At 43.4% G+C, this 21,420-nt stretch overlaps 1 protein-coding gene across 1 annotated transcript in view; it reads left to right on the plus strand.

The window, feature by feature from the left end:
* The window catches only part of PKNOX1 (PBX/knotted 1 homeobox 1), a 591,440-nt gene that overhangs the window by 462,437 nt on the left and 107,583 nt on the right, over positions 1 to 21,420 (plus strand). Inside the window, exon 8 of the mRNA XM_030203790.1 lies at positions 6,849 to 6,977. Within this exon, the coding sequence (XP_030059650.1) occupies positions 6,849 to 6,977 (129 nt within the window). The remainder of the gene's footprint in view (positions 1 to 6,848; positions 6,978 to 21,420) is intronic.

Below are 21,420 nucleotides of genomic sequence, written 5' to 3' on the forward strand. Positions count from 1 at the left end.
GGAGGGGATAAAGAGACTAAACAAGAGGTCCCCCATGGGGACTGGAGCACCAGCAACACCCTCAGTGCTGGTAATCAAGGAGAAAGGGAAGCATACACAGGTACACGTCAAGCCATAGCCCACCACACACAAAAAAAGTGAGGGACTGTAGTATAAGATACTGTAGGCAGAGACCCTCAGCAAACAGGGAAGGGAAAAGTCCGCAAAACGGAGTGCGGAGCCTAACACACACACCAGCACAGAAAGGGACAGTGCTCTGTAATACAGGAGGTGGTACAGCAAAGAAAGGACTGAAACAGTCACAAAGGGAAGACTGCAGTAAACAGGTAACTGCCAGAAGCAGAGAAGCTCTGCAGACAGCAAGCTCAGCACACAGACAGCAACCAGAGGCAGGGAACACTGCAGACAACTGATTATTAATCGGGAGTACAATGAACAAACAACCCCCACGGAGAGAAACAAAGGGCAGTACCTGCCAAGCAGAAAACAAACATGGCACGAAGGGAACTCTGAAGGAAGGGAAGCAAAACAAACGAACTGGAACAGAACAAGGAGGAACTCACCACACAGCACCAGAGCAAACAGAGAAACCCAGGTGTAATGAGAGAGGTAATTAGACACATTCAGGCAGCAGCTGGCAGACAGAGACAGAGCAATAGAAAACTGCAAGCCAGGAAAGGAGTAACAACTCCACACAAGCACAGAGCTAATAGCTCAGACAGAGCAAAGGTAAGGCTTCAGCAGAATTGGAGAAAACGCGAAAGCAGGGGTTGACGGGAGAGGTGAGCTTAAGTAGATCAGACTGACATCAGCTCAGCCCCTGACGGACGAATCAGGAGTGGTTCCAAGCATTCCCCTGTCTGACTAGCAGAATTCTGACAGAATCATAACAGTACTGCTGTAGCAAGAGAAATCAACTGGCTATGCAGCTGGGTGGAACCAATATACCAGCAATTCTGGCATCCCATTTGGTGAGGCTGCAAAGTATTTATATGGACTTTCTCAGCAGGCAGCTGCTGGACCAAGGATAATGGGAACTGGGTTCATCAGCCTTTCAGCTTCTAGTGAACCATTGGAGGCCTCCTCATTTTGACCTGATGATGACCCAGCATAATGCAAAAATGTCCTGGTTTCTTCAGCTGCAGGAAGGAGTTGGGGTCAGTGGTGAAAGGTGTGCTTGTACAGACTTGGCCCAGGCAGAAGCCCGTTTATGTCTTTCTCCCGTGGCCATTGATAGGTTGAGTCCTTTGGAATGTGGCAAGGCATTTGTTTCTTGTCATCCTGGTGGCTCTAGATTGGCTGTGCCATCCATGTATGCAGATTTAATATGACTGCTAGAGGGTACCCCATTTCCACTTCTGAAAGGCTAGGTCTTCTATGCCATAGCCCAGTGTTAATGTCAGCAAGCAAGGTTTCTGTTGGCTTATAGGTTGTTCCTTGAGAGGTAACATCTGAAAAACAAGGATTACTTTACATTGGTTATAGCCACTATGCTTAAGCCCATTGATGGACTACCTCCTTGACAAATGTCCATGTTTGGAAACTTTTTGAGCACTAGTGTATAAATTGCAATGTGTCACCTTTGAGTGCAGACTTGCAGGATTATTTTTGAAAGAGAAGGACACCCATCTTTCGACACAAATCGGAAGATGGGCGTCCTTCTCCCAGGATCGCCCAAATCGGCATAATCGAAAGCCGATTTTGGGCGTCCCCAACTGCTTTCCATCGCGTGGACGACCAAAGTTCCTGTGGGTTTGTGGGAAGCGTAGCGAAGGCAGGACTGGGGCGTGATTAACACATGGGCGTCCTCAGCCGATAATGGAAAAAAGAAGGGCGTCCCTGACGAACACTTGGCCGGCTTTACTTGGTCCATTTTTTCTTGAGACCAAGCCTCAAAAAGGTGCCCGAACTGACCAGATGACCACCGAAGGGAAACGGAGATGACCTCCCCTTACTCCCCCAGTGGTCACTAACCCTCTCCCACCCTAAAAAAAACTTTTAAAATATTTTGTGCCAGCCTCAAATGCCATACTCAGCTCCATCACAGCAGTATGCAGGTCCCTGGAGCAGTTTTAATGGTGTACTGGAGTGCACTTCAGGCAGGCGGACCCAGGCCCATCCCCCCCTACCTGTTACACTTGTGGTGGTAAATATGAGCCCTTCAAACCCCACCACAAACCCACTGTACCCACATCTAGGTGCCCCCCTTCACCCCTTAGGGTAGTGTTGTACAATTGTGGGGAGTGGGTTTTGGGGGGGGATTTGGGGGGCTTTGCACACAAGGTAAGGGAGCTATGCACCTGGGAGCAATTTATGAAGTCCACTGCAGTGCCCCCTAGGGTGCCCGGTTGGTGTCCTGGCATGTGAGAAACCGGGGATGACCATCTCTAAGGTCGACCTAAATGTTAAGATTTAGGCGTCCCCGACTGTACTGTATTATCGAAATGAAAGATGGACGCCCATCTTGTTTCGATAATACGGGTTTCCCCACCCCTTCCTGAGGACATCCTGCGAGGACGCCCTCAGGAAAACTTGGGCACCCCGTTCGATTATGCCCCTCTTGGTGACCATTTTAGCCTTTTTTTTTCAAGGAGGGGTTGAGAGGGGTTGATTATAGTCTAGCTCTCAACTCTGTTAAGGTGCACACATGGTAGCCTTGTCTTGTTTCAGGGGTATGGTGAAGAGAGTTTCTCTGGCAGCCCAGGTTGATGTCATACATTTATTTCTTTCTTTATTTTATTTTTTGTTACATTTGTACCCTGCGCTTTCCCACTCATGGCAGGCTCAATGCGGCAGGCGATGGAGGGTTAAGTGACTTGCCCAGAGTCACAAGGAGCTGCCTGTGCCGGGAATCGAACTCAGTTCCTCAGTTCCCCAGGAACAAGGTCCACCACCCTAACCACTAGGCCACTCCTCCACTCCACTGACATTTATATCCCATGTTATTCCAAACAAATTCAGGTTCAATGTGGCTAACAATAAACATTTGCAAAAAGTACAATACAATTAGTATTAGCATATGTAATAATAATACAATACACAAACTTCACTAGTATTGAATAAGAAGAGCAGGGTTCCAAGCATGCCCGAGAGCTAACAATTACAAGAGTTCCTTGAGAGGAATCAAGCAGATCTATCCTCTTCTCAGATTAGTACTTCCACATTGGGACCTTATCTTGATCTTAATGAGCTCTCTCTAGTTCCCTCTTCAAGCCCTTAAGGCAGGCTTCCCTAAAGGACCTTACCTTGAAGATGGCTTTCCTAGTGGCTATCTATTTGATGAGGTGTATCTTAGAGTTTCAGGCTATATCTTGCAGGGATCCTTATATGTCCAACTCTGTTATGATTTATGCAGTTCCTGTTCCTTTCCTTTTTGCTGAAGGTGCTTTCTCCTTTCCATATGAATCAGGCTATTTCTTCCCTGATGTTTCTAAGCTATCAAAAGCAGTGCCAGATTGGACATGTATAAGCTGCACATTCTCAGAGTTTGTATATGCTATCTAGAATTGACAAATATCTTGAGGAAATCAAACTGTCCTATTTGCTGGACCATGCAAGGGTAAAGCGGCTAGAAAATCATCCTTGGTATATTGGATTAAGGCACAATTGAGGCAGCATATATCCTCAATAATAAAGTAGTTTTGGAGGGCCTCCAGGCACGTTCCATAAGATCTTAATTGACTTCTGGGCAGAGACCCAGGTAGTCACTGCAGAGAATATATACAGGGCAACAACATGGTCATCATTGCACTGCTTTGTGAAGCATTTCAAGATTGACCTTTTGGCAGACAGGACAGTGCCTTTGGTAAAACTGTGATGGGAGGAGGCCTTGTCTTCCTCCTCTGAAGGATAGAGCTTGTTACATGCCATTGATCTGGACTAGTCTAGCAGGATGAAAAGGAAGATGAAATTTGGTCTTACCCGACAGTTTCCTTTCTTGATTCCTGCTAGACCAGTCCAAGGCCCACCCATAAATTCATAAGCATTGCCGTACTAGGTTTTTTGAGCAAGAACAATGCCCAGGAAAAGGAGAGAGCTCACAAACATTTTCAAAAGATAAAGTGCAGTTTATTTGTAACTAGCCCCAAGCTTTTAAAGCAATGCAATGTATATAGCTGAATATGTATAAAAGTGAATGCAATGTATATATTTACAACTACTACTAATAATAATAATACATCACCACAATATATTGCAACATCTTGGCCCATTTACTATATTCAACTCATACTGGGAAAATCCCTTGACCAGCAGAGTTAGGAGTGATATTGCAGGAAACCCGGCAACTCATCAGCCCTGGTGCATGAGACTTCAGCTTCTAGAACTTTTCAGCCCAGTTAAATAATAGTGTTTCTTCCTAATTCACTGGGTTAGCAATAAAAACCCAAACAGGCATGCCTTAGTTAATTCCTTTTATAGGTCTTCCTCTAGATGAGCATACAGTAACCTGATATAACATAAAGTGACCAGCATGCCCAAGATACTAGGGTCAATTAAAGGACAGCAGATATTCTAAGAGTCAGCTGACCTGTTTACATAGTGTAAGCCAGAAGGCAATGGACAGTAGTCTAGACAATTACCACTATATTAGGACAGACCAAAGGTTCATCAAGCTCAGTATCGAGTGTCACAGTGGCCAATTCAGATCACAAGTACCTGGTATGATCCCAGGAAAAGCAGTGGGTTTTCCCAAAGTCCACCTTAATGATTTGTGGACTTTTGTTCCAGGAAGTTGTTCAAACCTTGTATAGTAATAGTTTTTACCACATTGTTTTTAAATATACTACTTAACAACTTCATTGTATGCCCCCTAGCTCTTTTGGAAAGAGTTAACAAGTAATTCATGTCTGCCTGTTCGTTATTTTATAGAACTCTGTCATATGTCCCCTCATCCATCCCTTTTCTAAGCTGAAGAGACAAAATCTCTTTAGTGTTTTCAGTGCCGTAGCGAGGGCAGCTGACACCCGGGGCGGGTCGCCGCTGTGCACCCCCCCCCCCCCAGAGCGCGTACTTACATAGAAAAGCGGCGAGGGACGGGCGGGAGGGCTGAACCGCCCTGAGTACATTTTTTTAAATTACATTTGTACCCCGCGCTTTCCCACTCATGGCAGGGTCAATGCGGCTTACATATTATATACAGGTATTTATTTGTACCTGGGGCAATGGAGGGTTAAGTGACTTGCCCAGAGTCACAAGGAGCTGCCTGTGCCTGCAGTGGGAATCAAACCCAGTTCCCCAGGACCAAAGTCCACCACTCTAACCACTAGGCCACTGGGAGCTGCGTCGGCTCCGCTGGTTCCCTGCTCTCTCTGCCCCAGAACAGGAAGTAACCTGTTCCGGGGCAGAGGGAGCAGGGAACCAGCGGAGCCAACACACCCCCCCCCCCCCAGCGGCATGCACCCGGGGTGGACTGCCCCACCGCCCCCCCCCCCTTCCTACGCCACTGAGTGTTTTCTCATAGGGAGTCATTCCATCTCCTTTATCAATTTGGTTGTCCTTCTCTGCACTATTGATAAGTGTTGGGGTGGCATTAGCCTCCATTCTCCCTGGCTCCTTCAGTGCCTCTCAGCCAAGAGTTATGTTTTCCTATTTCCCATATTTTGGAATGGATGGACCCTTTGGGGTTTCTTAACTGTAATCTTCTATCTAGTTTGTTTATGCCAAAAGCAAGAATAAACATACTGAATAGTTCCAAGCTGCATCACTCCATGTCTTGGCAGTGTCATTGTAAGAGTTCAGCTTCTCTGTGTCCATCTGTTGATAGGGGAACAAAACACATTGTTCTGGACTGGTCTAGCAAGAATCAAAGAAAGGAAATTATCAGGTAAGGCCAAAGTTCACCTTACTTGACACACCTTCCTTAGAGCAGACATATATGCTGGCATCCAGATTTTTTTTAAGTATATGTATATTTTCACTGTAAAATAGGAAATACACACTTTTCTGGCCTGCACAAAACATGACCATAACATGCCCTCTTGAAAGCTGAGGGTCCTGCAGATCTACATGTGTAAATAGTAGCTTTCTAAAATCACTTTATTTATTTGTTTATTTATTTATTACATTTGTATCCCACATTTTCACATTTTCCCACCTATTTGTAGGCTCAATGTGGCTTACATAGTACCAGAGAGGCGTTTGCAGACTCCGGTGTGAACAAATACAAAGTGATGTTGTGGTAAGATAAAGTTATTTGTGGCACAGCCACATTAGGGAATTGTGCAATGCAAGAGTTGTGTCACATCCATTTCGTTCTTTAGTTTTGTTGTGTTGCAGAGATCAGGCATTTAAGTTGGATCAGTAGGGTATGCCTTTTTAAACAGGTTAGTTTTTAGTGTTTTCCGGAAGTTTAGGTGGTCGTACGTCATTCCACAGTTGTGTGCTTAAGTGGGAGAAACTGGATGCGTAAGTTGATTTGTATTTAAGACCTTTGCAGCTTGGGTAGTGCAGATTTAGATATGTTCATGCTGATTCAGATGTGTTTCTAGTTAGTAAGTCGATCAAGTCTGTCATGTATCCCGGGGCTTCGCCATAGATAATTTTGTGTACCAGGGTGCAGATTTTGAAAGCAATGCATTCCTTGATTGGGAGCCAGTGTAGTTTTTCGCGGAGGGGTTTTGCACTTTCAAATCATGTTTTGCCAAATATAAGCCTAGCTGCCGTGTTTTGAGCGGTCTGAAGTTTCTTTAAGGTTTATTCTTTGCATCCCGCATAAACTTTATGTGCACTTAGGGCATTTACATATTCAAGCATCACTATTTATCTCTAAAATGACCACCTATTTGTGTTAAATTATATGTTCACGAAATGCTTATATCTCTGCATTTCTTTTTCATTTATCTATGTAGCTCCAGTTACAGCTAAACCAAGATCTAAGCATCTTGCATCAAGATGACAGTTCATCAAAAAACAAGCGAGGAGTATTACCAAAACATGCTACAAATGTTATGAGGTCATGGCTCTTCCAGCATATAGGGGTAAGGAGTCTACAAAAAACAACAACTTAAAATTATTAGCTGGACTTTTGTTTAATTTTATAGTTTTTTGTGCTTTTGCAAAAATAAGGGTAAACAAATTTGTACATACCTTTTCATTGGACCTAGCTAAGCAATGACTAGCTTTTGACAGTTATATTCTCTTTGATCCTTATTTCTAAGTATTTAAGTGAATTAACAGAGCAAATACGCTGCTTTATTTAGACATATTACTCAAACTCTGCCAGTGTATCTCAGTAGCAAACTGCTGCAAGTACCAAATTCATGAGGAAACATTTTTGAGCCCATTAGGATGGTCTGTATTTTAGCAGAATTTATGTATGATTAGGTACTAACCTAAACACTGATAAGAGAGAAATATAACCTCATTGGATAAATAACTCTGACAAAATGGATTTATTTTGTATGCAAAAGTATGTGATCCCTTCATTTGCTAAGTAATGGCACCTTCTTGAACAGCAGTAACTTTAACTAAACATTCCCTGTAACTGTTGATGAGTCTCTTACATTGCTCTTGAGGAATTTTGGCCTGATTTTCAATACTAAATTTCAGCTCTCTAATGTTTGAGGGCGTCCTTGCATGAACATTTCACTTAAGGTTCCATGATGAAATGAAAATTCCAGAATCCTAACGAAAAAGAGTAGTTCCATTTCATCCTTCTAGAGCAGTCCAGACTAGTGAGTTTTGTCACTATTGGCATTGAAGCTGAACTCATCCAGTGAAATCACCAGCATAAATAGTGGTGCATGTAGAACTTGTCAGTGTTTCTCTGCCTTCAGCAGATAGTGCTGATTAGACTGGTGCAGCAGGATTTCTTTAGTTCAAGCCTGACTGCCCAAGGAGCAGTCAATAGGCTTGGAGGATCAGTTCAGGGAACTTTACCCTGGTATTTTTTGTAGTCCTGAGCCTTAGCACACCGGCTCTCACTCAGGGGTCCTTTTATAAAGGCGTGCTAGCGTTTTTAGCACGTTCTAAACGATGGGTGTCTCTAGTGTTTGCTGCACGCAAAGACTTAGCGTTCACTAAAAACGCTAGTGCGCCTTTGTAAAAGACCCCCTCAGTGAAGTTAGCTTTGTCAGCGGGGGTGAGTTATTTCTTTGCTGTTTCCTCCATCCCCACCCCTTCTCTCTGGGACATCCCTGAAGATTTTACCCCCCCCCCCCCCCCCCCATATACACGCACGCACACAAAAAAATGAGATAAAAAAAGAAAGTGATTCAGCAAGGTTTCTGTCTTAAGTCATCAGCTTTCCCTAAGTTAATTTTTAAAAGAAAAAAAAAACGAGAGAGGCAGACAGCATGGCTGAATGGCAGGCCTGAACAGGGGAAACTTCAAGGCCAGTGAGCTATCAGGGAGTGTTGATTAGCAGCAGAGACTGCAGCAATCACTTTGGCGCGGCTTGGGGGAGGAAGGCATGCTGGATGCTAGATGCACTGTGGCATGTGGAGGCGAGGAAATCTATAGCAACACCTGCTTCTACTGCCCAGTGGCGTACCAAGGGTGGGGGCGGTCCGCCCCGGGTGCACGCCGCTGGGGGGTGCTGCGGCGCGCGCCTGCTGCGAGAGTTCGCTAACTTCTCTCGTTCGCTGCAGCTCCCTCTGCCCCGGAACAGGTTACTTCCTGTTCCTGGGCAGAGGGAGCTGCAGCGAACAAGCAAAGTTAGTAAACTCGCAGCAGGCGCGCACTGTGGCACCCCCCCCCCCCCAGCGGCATGCACCCGGGGGCGGGGCGCCGCCCCAGGTGTCCGCCCCCCTAGGAATGCCACTGCTACTGCCCTATAAGTAATGGGGCAGTTGCATTCCAGCATCTAGTGGCTCTGGTGAGTCTCTGGAACTGAGCACATCTGACTGTGAGGTACCTCTCATCATCTCAGCTCTATGGCAGAGGTGGCTTTGGCAGGAATGACAGCTATTTTACAGCCAGAATGCAAGAAAGAGCCCACAGCTTGAAGGGTCCTCAATCCCATTTGGATTTTGTAGCTAGTAATACTCCATTTGCTTTCCAGGAGAGGGGGAGCCCCTCGTTAGATCTAGGGTTCCAGGTCTAGTAGGCCCTCAAAGATTGTTTCAGGAAGGCTCTTTCAATCTTTTGGGGCTTGATCCTGAGTCAGCTCAGGGGGACTAGTGAGACACAGCATGTGCTTAATGGCCAGGGGCCCTCAAAGGCCTTGCCCTATGTGGCCAAGAAGGCCAGGCTGCTGAATAAGGGCTCGGATTTGGAAAGGCCCTAATCTTCCTAGCATCCTCCTTGGAGGACATTTAGGAGGAAGAAGGCATGGAACAGGATGGTTCCCTGCCAGGGGACTTTCTCCTGAGGAGGAGGTTGATTTTTCAAAAAGAATTGCCATCTCTCATCAACCAGTTGACTTTGGCTTTTCTGTTCTGTGTCATGGTGCAAGAGGAGTCTGCAGATGGGGACCCCATCTTGGAAGGGCTACAGAAGCTTTCAAAGTTTTTCTATTTTATAGGGCCCTCTTGCTATATGGATGTACCAAGTTCATGGGCAAGTTCTGTCCTCTCCTTTGAGAATATCTGGACAAGTTTTTTGTCTCCCCATGGTGGACTCCTTGATGATGATGGTGACAAAAAAAGACCACAGTCCCAGTGGGTCAGGAGGGGAGGGGGAGACACTCATGTCAGGAAGGTGGAGTTATTTGGTCTGTGGCAGCTATGTGTTGAAAATCCCTATGCAGATGACGTCACAATTTACATCCCATTCAAACATGATCTAAATGAAATCACCAACGAGATCAACCAAAGCCTCCAAATAATGCACACTTGGGCAGATGCATTCCAACTAAAATTTAACGCAGAAAAAAAACACAATGTCTTGTACTCACCTCACAACATAACACAACTTCTCCACCATAATCACACCATACTGCTCCCTCCCTGTCTCACAAAACTTGAAAATTCTTGGAGTCACCCTTGATCGAAACCTCACTCTTGATACCCACATGAAAAACACGATGAAAAAGATGTTCTACGCCATGTGGAAACTCAAAAGAGTAAAACCTTTCTTCCCGAGATACATCTTCCGTACCCTGGTACAGTCAATGGTAATAAGTCATCTGGACTACTGCAATGCACTGTACGCCGGGTGCAAACAACAGACAATCAAAAAACTCCAAACTGCCCAGAACATGGCCGCCAGACTCATATTTGGAAAAACTAAATATGAAAGTACAAAACCCCTAAGAGAAAAACTTCACTGGCTCCCACTTAAGGAATGCATTGCGTTCAAGATCTGCACGATTGTACACATGCTAAACCTTGTAGACCTACCTCCCAGAAACGCCACAAGATCATCCCGCAAATTTCGCAACTTGCACTACCCCAGCTGCAAAGGACTTAAATACAAGCTGATGCATGCCTCTACCTTCTCTTACATGAGCACACAGTTATGGAACGCATTACCCACAGACTTGAAAGCAATCAACAAAACAACTATCTTTTGAAAATCTCTGAAGACATTCTTCTTCAACAAGGCCTACAATGAGAACCTACAGCCTCACTAAATCACCTCACCAACCCACTCAATTATGAATGCTTACCTTCTATAACTACCCTAAGCACTCTCTTCCTTCTTCTTTTTTTCCCTTCCTAATCGCTACACATTACTAACTGTATCTGATCTGATATCCTGAAATGACAATGTTAACAAATCTATGTAAGCCACATTGAGCCTGCAAATAGGTGGGGGAATGTGGGATATAAATGCAATAAATGAAATAAATATGCGTTCAACATTACAAATTTCTAACCCACTTTTATCCCCAAAGGGTTCGAGACACTTTACAAAATTAAAAAGTACACATTACCATACAAATCCTCCTAATACGTGGAGGGGCATAATCGAACGAAAACGTCTATCTCCATGGGCATTTATCTCCGAGAACGGGTCCGTGAAGGGACGGACCGAACCGTATTTAAAAAAAAAATAGACGTCCATGTTTTATTTAACAATTTATGAGCTGGGCGTTTTTGCTTTTCAGCGATAATGGAAAATGAAAGCACCCGGCTCAAAAACGAATAAATCCAAGGCATTTGTTCGTGGGAGGGGCCAGGATTCGTAGTGCACTGGTCCCCCTCACATGCCAGGACACCAACCGGGCACCCTAGGGGGCACTTTTACAAAAACAAAAAAAAAGGTAAAAGAGCTCCCAGGTGCATAGCACCCTTCCCTTGTGTGTTGAGCCCCCCAAATCCCCCTCAAAACCAACTGCCCACAAGTCTACACCATTACTATAGCCCTAAGAGGTGAAGGGGGGCACCTACATGTGGGTACAGTGGGTTTGGGGGGGTTGGACGACTAAGCATTAAGCAGCACAATTGTAACAGGTAGGGGGGGGATGGGCCTGGGTCCACCTGCCTGAAGTCCACTGCACCCCCTAACAACTGCTCCAGGGACCTGCATACTGCTGCCAGGGAGGTGGGTATGACATTTGAGGGTGAAAATAAAAAGTTGTGAAACATCATTTGTTGTGGTGGGAGGGGGTTAGTGACCACTGGGGGAGTCAGGGGAGGTCATCCCCGATTCCCTCTGGTGCTAATCTGGTCATTTAGGGCACTTTTTGGGGCCTTATTCGTGAAAAAACAGGGTCTAGGAAAAGTGCCCTAAATTCTAGCTACAAACGCATACTTTTTTTCCATTATCGGCAAAAGGCGCCCATCTCTGTTCGGGTGATAACCATGCCCCAGTCCCGCCTTTGCCACGCCTCCGACATGCCCCCATCAACTTTGTACGCTTCCGCGATGGAGTGCAGTTGAAAACGTCCAAGTTAGGCTTTCGATTATACCGTGTTATTTGTTTTTGTGAGATAAACATCCATCTCCCAATTTAGGTCGGAACTTGGGCGTTTTTCTCGTTCGATTATAAGCAGGATATTAATCCTAATTTGCCAGTCTACTCATCAGGCCCCACACATGGTATCATAGGATCCATGATTCTCATAATAAACCATACAATACCCCACCCCACCCCAGCTCACAAACAAATCAATCTATCCTGAATATTATAATTCTGTTTACACATACTGAATGGGATTCAGCTGTTGATCTGTTTCAACCAACATGAAAACAGCCACCAGAGGTAGCCTAGTTGGAGTGGGGAGCATCCTTTTTGGCTGAGATTCTGTATGATCTTGCTCATGGTCTGTGGCCTCTATGGCAGTTGCCTGCAGGTGACATTGGCACTTGGCAGATTGGGCTCCACATTTGGTTGAGTAGGCTACCTTTTTAAGGTCAGTTGTTTGGAGAGGATCTGGAAACGTTTTTAAGGACCTAGGAGAGTTTAGGCCACAGCAGCTTCCAGAGGACAAAGTGATTAGGGGACCGTACCACCAGAGTACATAAGTACTGTTGTGAATAGAGGGGTCCCGAGCCCCCCCAAGAAGGCTGGAGTGACCTTAAATCTGACTCCATCTCTAAATAGCACTAGTACTGGGGTAATCAAGGAGTTATTGCCTCTAAGGGAGACGTTAGATCTAAGGAAAGGATACCAGCCTTATGACAAACTGGATTTAAACTACAGGTTATACAATGCAGCGAATGATAGCCTGATGTAGCAAAAGCATTTATACTTACAGCCTTTCATCATTAAGTGAAGCCCACAAATCATCATTTGGAATGAAGAGTTTATTTGCAAATCAGACTTTAATCAGATACATTCATCAGACAAATTCTGGATTCAGCTGACTGGAGCTCTGCGTCCTAGATACGCTGGGGAGAACCTCCGAAATATGCTTGGGTGACCAGTCCTTATATACCATCTGGTCCCCATACAAGTCTATTGAGAGGGACTTTTTTCTAATCTTGCTCAATCTATGAGTCATGTCCTCCGGCCAGGTGCCCCTCTTTCCGTTTTTGTAAACACTTCCCTAGATACGGACATCCAAACATCCAAACATTAGCTACTGCAAGCTATTGTGTAATTTCCTTTTTGTAAACACTTTGTTCTTATGAAGATATCTAAATATAGATATATCAATTTCATAACATCTTGTGATCTGGGTGCCAACTTATTAAAGACAGACTCCGTGTTATGAACCAAACTTCTTATCATTTCTGTCTTTAATTTCTACATCATGTGTGTTACACTCAATTTGGAAGTTGCACCAGGTTTCATTAGAACTCACCAAGCAGTCCTTGCTCTTGCAGGCTCTCTGCTATAAGGCCATCATCTTGTTATCAGGCCTACTCAGTGCTTTTCAGCTGTTTAAAGCTATGTAGCTTGGCCCACCACTATTCCAGTGGATAGGTCTTAAGCTAGAACACATATTAACTTGCAGGAAAAGCAAGTCCTTGCTCAGCCAGTCATAGATTTTTAAACCTAGCTGGTATTTTTACAGCCTGAGTCCTAAAATCTGGCCTTCCACCCTTCCGGTGGGCATCCAGTGAGGGCCTCTTGCTGTACTATAATTATACATTCCCCACTTGTCACCCCCTCTGAGGAGGGGTGACACAAAGCTCGTCAAGCTTGCCATCATCCATTCCAGAAGGTGGCAAGCTATCAAACTAGAGGGGGAGTTTTGGTCTTACAAATTGCTAGAAGGTATGGTGCAAGACAGGAAACTTCATTCTTAGGTGGTATATTTTCTGATGTCATCTCTCTTGAGGTTTTATGAATGGGACAAATCCATGAGTTCATCTACAAAATCTCATGAAGTATAGGTATATGGGTAATAGCAATTTCAGGTGGATCATGCTAATAAATACTTTCAGGTCTTTCTATGGCTTCTATTGTATCTGTAGCATAGTGCATGGGGAGATAATCTAATGTATCTATCTCAGTGGTCTTGAGAAGGAATAGTGGTTTTGATTAAGCATTGTTATGGGCTCAACAAATATATGGTTAATACTCTGTTTGCAGGCTGTTTAAGGTTGTAGGTATTCAGAATCATTAAACAGGTCGGAATTCCTGGACCTTACTATTACTCATCATTGGCATCCAATCATGAGCACTAAAAAGTGGATAGCAAGTATGAGGTTGCCTCATACAGCAAAAATGGTCAATCCTAGGAATATTTATATTAACAAAGGTCATGCATGGATCATGGATCTTGACATATGCATAATGACCTGGAAGTATGGGAAGCATTTTATATATCCGCTACCCCACTTGGAGCTCAGTCAAACCTACAGAAAGACATGCAGCTTAAGTAAGCCTACACCAAAGTTAAACAATTGCATAACTGGTTGATACTAACAGGGTTTACACCTACATTATGATATCCTAGCCAGTATTAGGGTTTGATGTTACCCTTGTATCTGAGCAATATCAACTTCAATTTAAATTACATAAACAGAAATAACGGGGAAACTCTTAGAAAAACATTTAGAACAATAAAGGAAATAATAGGAAAATAAAAATAAAACCTTTTCAATATATAGACAGGATTACTGCTAAACTAAAAATAAAACAAAATATGAATCTATAATGTCCTTAAACAGCAACAGTAAATCTCAAATTAAGTATCAGTTCTGAATTCTCTTTCATCGATCATAGTTGAGGCGGTGGAAGCGCTGAAGAATCTGGACGGAGATCTGGGTTTTCAGGCTGGCCTGCTGAAGGAAGTGGCTGGTCTTGAGATGGTTAGGCTGGTAACCTCAGGTTCTGTGGCTGAGTAAACCCGTATATCTTTCACATGGACCCAAAACTTGTGATCCAGTAGTTTGCAAGGTGTAAAGATTATTGCCACAACCTTGGGGGATCTAACATCATTTGGGCCTGGATAGATCTTGAAGACGTACTTGTGGTGTACAAACTTGGATCTTTCCATGTCTTTATTCTAGGCATGCACAATCATAATTAGTCCATCAAGAGTCAGAGGTTGGCAAAGGAATAAGCAAAATGACTGTATGCCTGAATGATACATTGCTATATCTTGGTGGGCATAATCAGCGTGAACTGAATAAGCAAAAATAATATATAGATGTCAAGAGACATGAAAGACAATGTAAACATGGAGAAAACAGTGCAATAGTATATATGAAATTATATCTCCTGATTGGTAGGGGTCAGAGCTTCAACTTCAACCCTCTTAATACTAGGAATTGGGATTTGCATAATATATCCCCACTTCTGGCTTGCATAATGTGCAAGACAGATTGGTAATTATTACGAAGAGGTGATCAAATAACAATGGTAAAGTATATGGAACAAAAGAAAAGAGTACAAATAAACTAACAATAAAAATTGATTGTTCGAGTTATTGATGTATGGAGGGTCAAAAATATGGTGAACAAAAATAGGCAAAAGGCACGGATAATGCGTTGCAATCTATGGCCAGTAGGTATAGAATCTTCACCTGCGATGACTACCATTCACCAAGGGTTGGGCCCTCAGTTGCAGGAGGCCAGCAGGACTTACGAGCTAGACGATTCAGAAAGAAGGGTAGAGGCCAAAGCTTCTTGCAACTCCAGTAAGTGGAGAGCCTGTCTCTTTCGCTCATGGACCAATCGATGCATCTGTTGAAACTCACGCTCAATAATGTCTCGTATCTCACACCGGGTAATGTTGGGGTCTGTGCATCTGTCCTTTAATTTAGTGATTCTTTGCTGCAACATAGCCTTCAGATCAGATATATTATTGGGTAGCTCTTTTTTTTTTCTAGCAGTCGTCTCCTCGGTGAGGGACGTCAACGGGATTTCTGTATCCATCTAGGGAAAGGCAAAACTTAAACAGACCAGTAGTGCAATTTATGTGGTTAATTTATTGGAAGAAGTCATAATGCTAGCGGGAGTCATGAAGAACCATTGCGTAAATACAAGAATTAGACAAGGGGTTAGGAGGCGGGTCGTGGGTATAAATGGGGGCCAGGAAGGAGGCAGGGTAAGAAACAAAGCATCGACAATGAAAAAATAAAAAAATAAAAATTTTAGAAAAGCACCCTGAAGGGTGTAAGATAAAAATAGGATTAAAAAAAAAAATAAAAATAAAACAAAATATTATACATCTGAATTGCAGCAAGGCATATTCAGATGGCAATGCAAGAAAAAGGTTCCTTGAAAAAGATAAATTGAAGAAAAAAACTTTCAAAAGTGCAGCCACCCTTGATTGACCTTCACATAGAGTTTAAGTAACCCTTTTCAATCAATCAAAGAAGTAGGAAGAAGCATATCGCTTCAAGACAAAACCACCACGTGGCAAGAGTTAGTTGAAGCAAGGTGTTAGTTAAATACACAAAGCATGAATTCCAGGACCGTTGCACACAAATAATCTACACCAGTTTGTCTCACAATCACTCGCAGTGAAAGACAGAGAGATAAAAAGAGCAATAGTTGGCATTCCAGGGGTTATTGTGATAACCTGTTTTAAATAGAAAGGAATCAGAAAGTGGAGTGCATAATTTTCCTTATTTATGTCTGAAATCTTCACCAATTCTCTGTTCAAGAATACTACCAAATCTATGATCAGCGCAAAATGTTCCCCCAAATGGCCAGTTCAAGGGAATATTTCTCGCATTTATTCCATATAACGGATAATGGTTATTAAATATTTCTTCTTTCTTAGACAAGGAAATAATGAAACGCTTTCAGACATCACACACTCCATAAAGAGATTTCAAAAATGAAGGCTTTATATTCATGAAGAAACTAAAGAAGTCAATGTCACATCAATTTAAACAGCGCAACAGTAAAAGCAGCAAACATTTTAACAATGAGCAATACACAGCTTTTATTTAAAAGGGATCCCGTATAAAGTAGAATGGCATAAATAAGTCAGTTAAGGTATATATAAAAAACATAAAATGAACATCCTCTGGGGATCGCTCATCCCTGCAGTTGATAAGAACTCCCCAGGGAAGGTATGCATAAAAGCAAATAAATAACTTGCTGACTCAGTTAGGTCATTTGTATGGTACCATAAATATACACTTGCAATTAAACCTAGAAAAATATAAAATAAAGATATATCACCTGTAATAGAAACAGAAACATCACACCAACACATATACAGATAAATGGTTTCTGGATATCAAATGAGTAACTGAGAGCAACAAAATCAGATCGGGTTCGGATTACGCCCAGTCAGTATGGCGTGGGTAATATTGATCCCTAGGTCTGTGGTCACTGCGGACGGCGTTGATCCGGGTTCCACTAAGGGAACGACCGGCGATCCGGAGGATTTTGGCGGAATTGATTTCTAGGTCTGTTCCGTGGTGGTTGTGGACATTTACGTGCGTAATGTCCATATTGGTAACAGCGATAACATTGGACATCTGGATAGCGATCAGGACTAGGGCCAGAATGGTAGTCTCTAGGTCGTCTATTAGTGTCGGGTGGGCTTTTTTTAGGTTGAGACCGGCGGCCACGATTATCAGGGTAATCATTCCTACAGTCCTGGTGATGTGGGTTATCTAGCGAGGGGAGGTCACTCGGTCGCCTGCGGTCTCTCTGTGGCTGTCGTATCTGCATCCGGGAGACACGTAGCGATGGGGAGTCTGAAGGAGATTGACGGTATTGACTATGAGGAAAGTGCCAGCACGGACATTCCATGGCGTAATGTCCTAATTGGAAACAACGGTTGCACTGTACTTCAGTTCGGTGGCTGGGAGTAGGCTGAGAGCGATAGTCCCGGCACTGATTGTTAGCACTAGGAGCATTGGATTTATGTGGAATGAGTGAATCGGCTCTTGCAGGGGGCCGTCTACTAGGCCGCGGATTAAGATTGACCTCACCAGGTATCAATAACGATGTCAGATCGACAGTGTCTGGGATCACATAATCTGTGATAGTCGATACCCATCTACTGAGGATCTGATAATGGAGATGACGGGTGGAATCGGGTGTGTATGTGTAAATAAAGTCTAATAACCTTTGCAGATTTTTGGTATTAAAGGTGCCCTTACGGGGCCACGAGAGTCCAGGCTGAAACTTATTCCAGGAATGCCATATTTGGCAAAACTTTATAAGATTTATGTGGTCTCCTGGGAAGTGATTTATCACTCTCTCAAGAGGCAGCATAATGAATTGGGTACCAGAACTCTGGTATGGTAGGACACCGATATCTGGGTTGTGTCAAATTGTACTGGCAAATCTAGTCTTATATAACACCTATATCACTACTATCTGTTACTATTATCTCCTCAAGAAATCCGAATATAAAATTGCCAATAGAAATCCGACTATGAATACAACTAAAAATCACCAACACCGTAGGTTATCACAACTAACGTGACAATAAACTACAGGTACACGGAGGAAATCCGAAAGGTCACACCACCGTCTCGGTGGGGATACCTTAACGGCACACCCCCACTACTGTGTTACCCTGCGCTGGGTAGACAGATAGATATAAGGCGGGGGACACCGCACCGTGCAAAATCTATGCTAAAGGACTCAAATGTCCGTTCCGTCATTCCCTAACTACTCTAACCATGCTTGCTAAATTCCCTACACTATTTCTGACTAAATCCGGGTTAGTACCTAAGCTATATCCAAGTATTTACATGTCCCTAAAACTATGTTTGTGTTAGTACCCTAGCTGTATCTAAACCCCTAACTAGGCACTGTCACCTACCATAGGGACAACACAAGAATTTGCCCCTCAGCAAGTGGAAGCTTCGCAGAGCATCAGTCCCTGAACTCTATCTAACTGTTTCTACACTATATCAAACATCTTATGTATCTTCTGTAATAACTCTAATAACTCTTATGTATCTTCAGTAATAAATCCAATAACTCTTATGTATCTTTCATAACTCAAATATCTTTTAATGACTAGACATTATGTAGTCTGTCCAAAGAAATAAGAACTCACTCCACCATCAAAGTACTTGTACAAGATTTAACTACTCACAAAATGGATGGTAAAGGAATCCCCATAATTCGGAGAGACAGAGAACTAACATTTGCTCACAACCCAATATCAGCGTTAAAATTAGTAAAAGTGTTAAAGAAAAAAAATTTGAAGATTAGGGATTATACATAGTGTACATTCTAGTCATTGACCTATACACACCCCCAGTTAACGTTCCTAAGCGTTCTAGACTCAGAAATCCAGGATATACCCTGCCGGAATTAGGACAGGCACCCTCCCGACTAACCTCTAGATCAGTAGTGAAACCCAAGCAACTGATCGACACCAGCTATAAGTATATCCAAGGGGGCCAGATATACCAGTTACGCAAAATCAATCCATCTCTAAATAGCACTAGTACTGGGGTAATCAAGGAGTTATTGCCTCTAAGGGAGACGTTAGATCTAAGGAAAGGATACCAGCCTTATGACAAACTGGATTTAAACTACAGGTTATACAATGCAGGGAATGATAGCCTGATGTAGCAAAAGCATTTATACTTACAGCCTTTCATCATTAAGTGAAGCCCACAAATCATCATTTGGAATGAAGAGTTTATTTGCAAATCAGACTTTAATCAGATACATTCATCAGACAAATTCTGGATTCAGCTGACTGGAGCTCTGCGTCCTAGATACGCTGGGGAGAACCTCCGAAATATGCTTGGGTGACCAGTCCTTATATACCATCTGGTCCCCATACAAGTCTATTGAGAGGGACTTTTTTCTAATCTTGCTCAATCTATGAGTCATGTCCTCCGGCCAGGTGCCCCTCTTTCCGTTTTTGTAAACACTTCCCTAGATACGGACATCCAAACATCCAAACATTAGCTACTGCAAGCTATTGTGTAATTTCCTTTTTTGTAAACACTTTGTTCTTATGAAGATATCTAAATATAGATATATCAATTTCATAACATCTTGTGATCTGGGTGCCAACTTATTAAAGACAGACTCCGTGTTATGAACCAAACTTCTTATCATTTCTGTCTTTAATTTCTACATCATGTGTGTTACACTCAATTTGGAAGTTGCACCAGGTTTCATTAGAACTCACCAAGCAGTCCTTGCTCTTGCAGGCTCTCTGCTATAAGGCCATCATCTTGTTATCAGGCCTACTCAGTGCTTTTCAGCTGTTTAAAGCTATGTAGCTTGGCCCACCACTATTCCAGTGGATAGGTCTTAAGCTAGAACACATATTAACTTGCAGGAAAAGCAAGTCCTTGCTCAGCCAGTCATAGATTTTTAAACCTAGCTGGTATTTTTACAGCCTGAGTCCTAAAATCTGGCCTTCCACCCTTCCGGTGGGCATCCAGTGAGGGCCTCTTGCTGTACTATAATTATACAGTACATAAGTAATGCCACACTGGGAAAAGACCAAGGGTCCATCGAGCCCAGCATCCTGTCCACGACAGTGGCCAATCCGGGCCAAGGGCACCTGGCAAGCTTTCCAAACGTACAAACATTCTATACATGTTATTCCCGGAATTGTGGATTTTTCCCAAGTCCATTTAGTAGCGGTTTATGGACTTGTCCTTTAGGAAACCGTCTAACCCCTTTTTAAACTCTGCCAAGCTAACCGCCTTCACCACGTTCTCCGGCAACGAATTCCAGAGTTTAATTATGCGTTGGGTGAAGAAACATTTTCTATGATTTGTTTTAAATTTACTCCACTGTAGTTTCATCGCATGCCCCCTAATCCTAGTATTTTTGGAAAGCGTGAACAGACGCTTCACATCCACCTGTTCCACTCCACTCATTATTTTATAAACCTCTATCATGTCTCCCCTCAGCCGTCTCTTCTCCAGCATTAGCTTTTGGTGCTGCTCCTTCTTCCTCTTTCATTGCGAAGGGCTCCCATTGAGGATCAGTGGGCCCCCTGTGGATGTGCAGGTTGTTGGTCATTTCTAAACAAAAGGAAAAGACAAACAATCCCACAGGATTCAGCCAAAAGCAAAACACAGGGTGGGTAAGACCAAGGCGATGAAACAAGGATGATTAAAAAGAGGTCTTTATTGTGTGTATCAATCAAGCCAGGTTGCAAAGCAGTCACTGGAGCATAGGACTCTATACGGTCTGTGTTTTGGCCAGAGCCTTCTCCAGAAGTCCAGGCAATAGCCAGCAAATGAGGCAGCAGCTGCAATAAATCTCTGCTTAATACTAGAAAGCGTGATACAGCAGTAAGAGGAATGAAGCAGCAAATCAGGCAAAATGTAGTGCGAACCAGAATCTGAATACATCTAATTTGCTGTTAAAGCAAGGTTACTGCTGTATCGTACTTTCAAGTATTAAGTGGAGATTCATTGCTGCTGCTGCTGCTGCTGTCTCGTTTTCTGGTTACTGACCAGACAGTGACGAAGGCTCCGGCCGAAACATGGACCGTATAGAGTCCTATGCTCCAGTGATTGCTTTGCGACCTAGCTTGATTGATCCACACAATAAAGACCTCTTTTTAACCATCCTTGTTTTATCGCCTTGGTCTTTCCCACCCTGTGTTTTGCTTTTGAAGGTCATTTCTGCCTGTTTTACCAAGAGTCGGCTGTCATCACCTCCAACAAATGGGTGTTGGAGCCAGTTGTTCAGCAGAGATACATCCTAGAATTTGCAGGGCTCATTTATGGTA

Source organism: Microcaecilia unicolor, chromosome 5 (genome assembly GCF_901765095.1).
Source record: "Microcaecilia unicolor chromosome 5, aMicUni1.1, whole genome shotgun sequence".
Classification (NCBI taxonomy): Eukaryota; Metazoa; Chordata; class Amphibia; order Gymnophiona; family Siphonopidae; genus Microcaecilia; species Microcaecilia unicolor.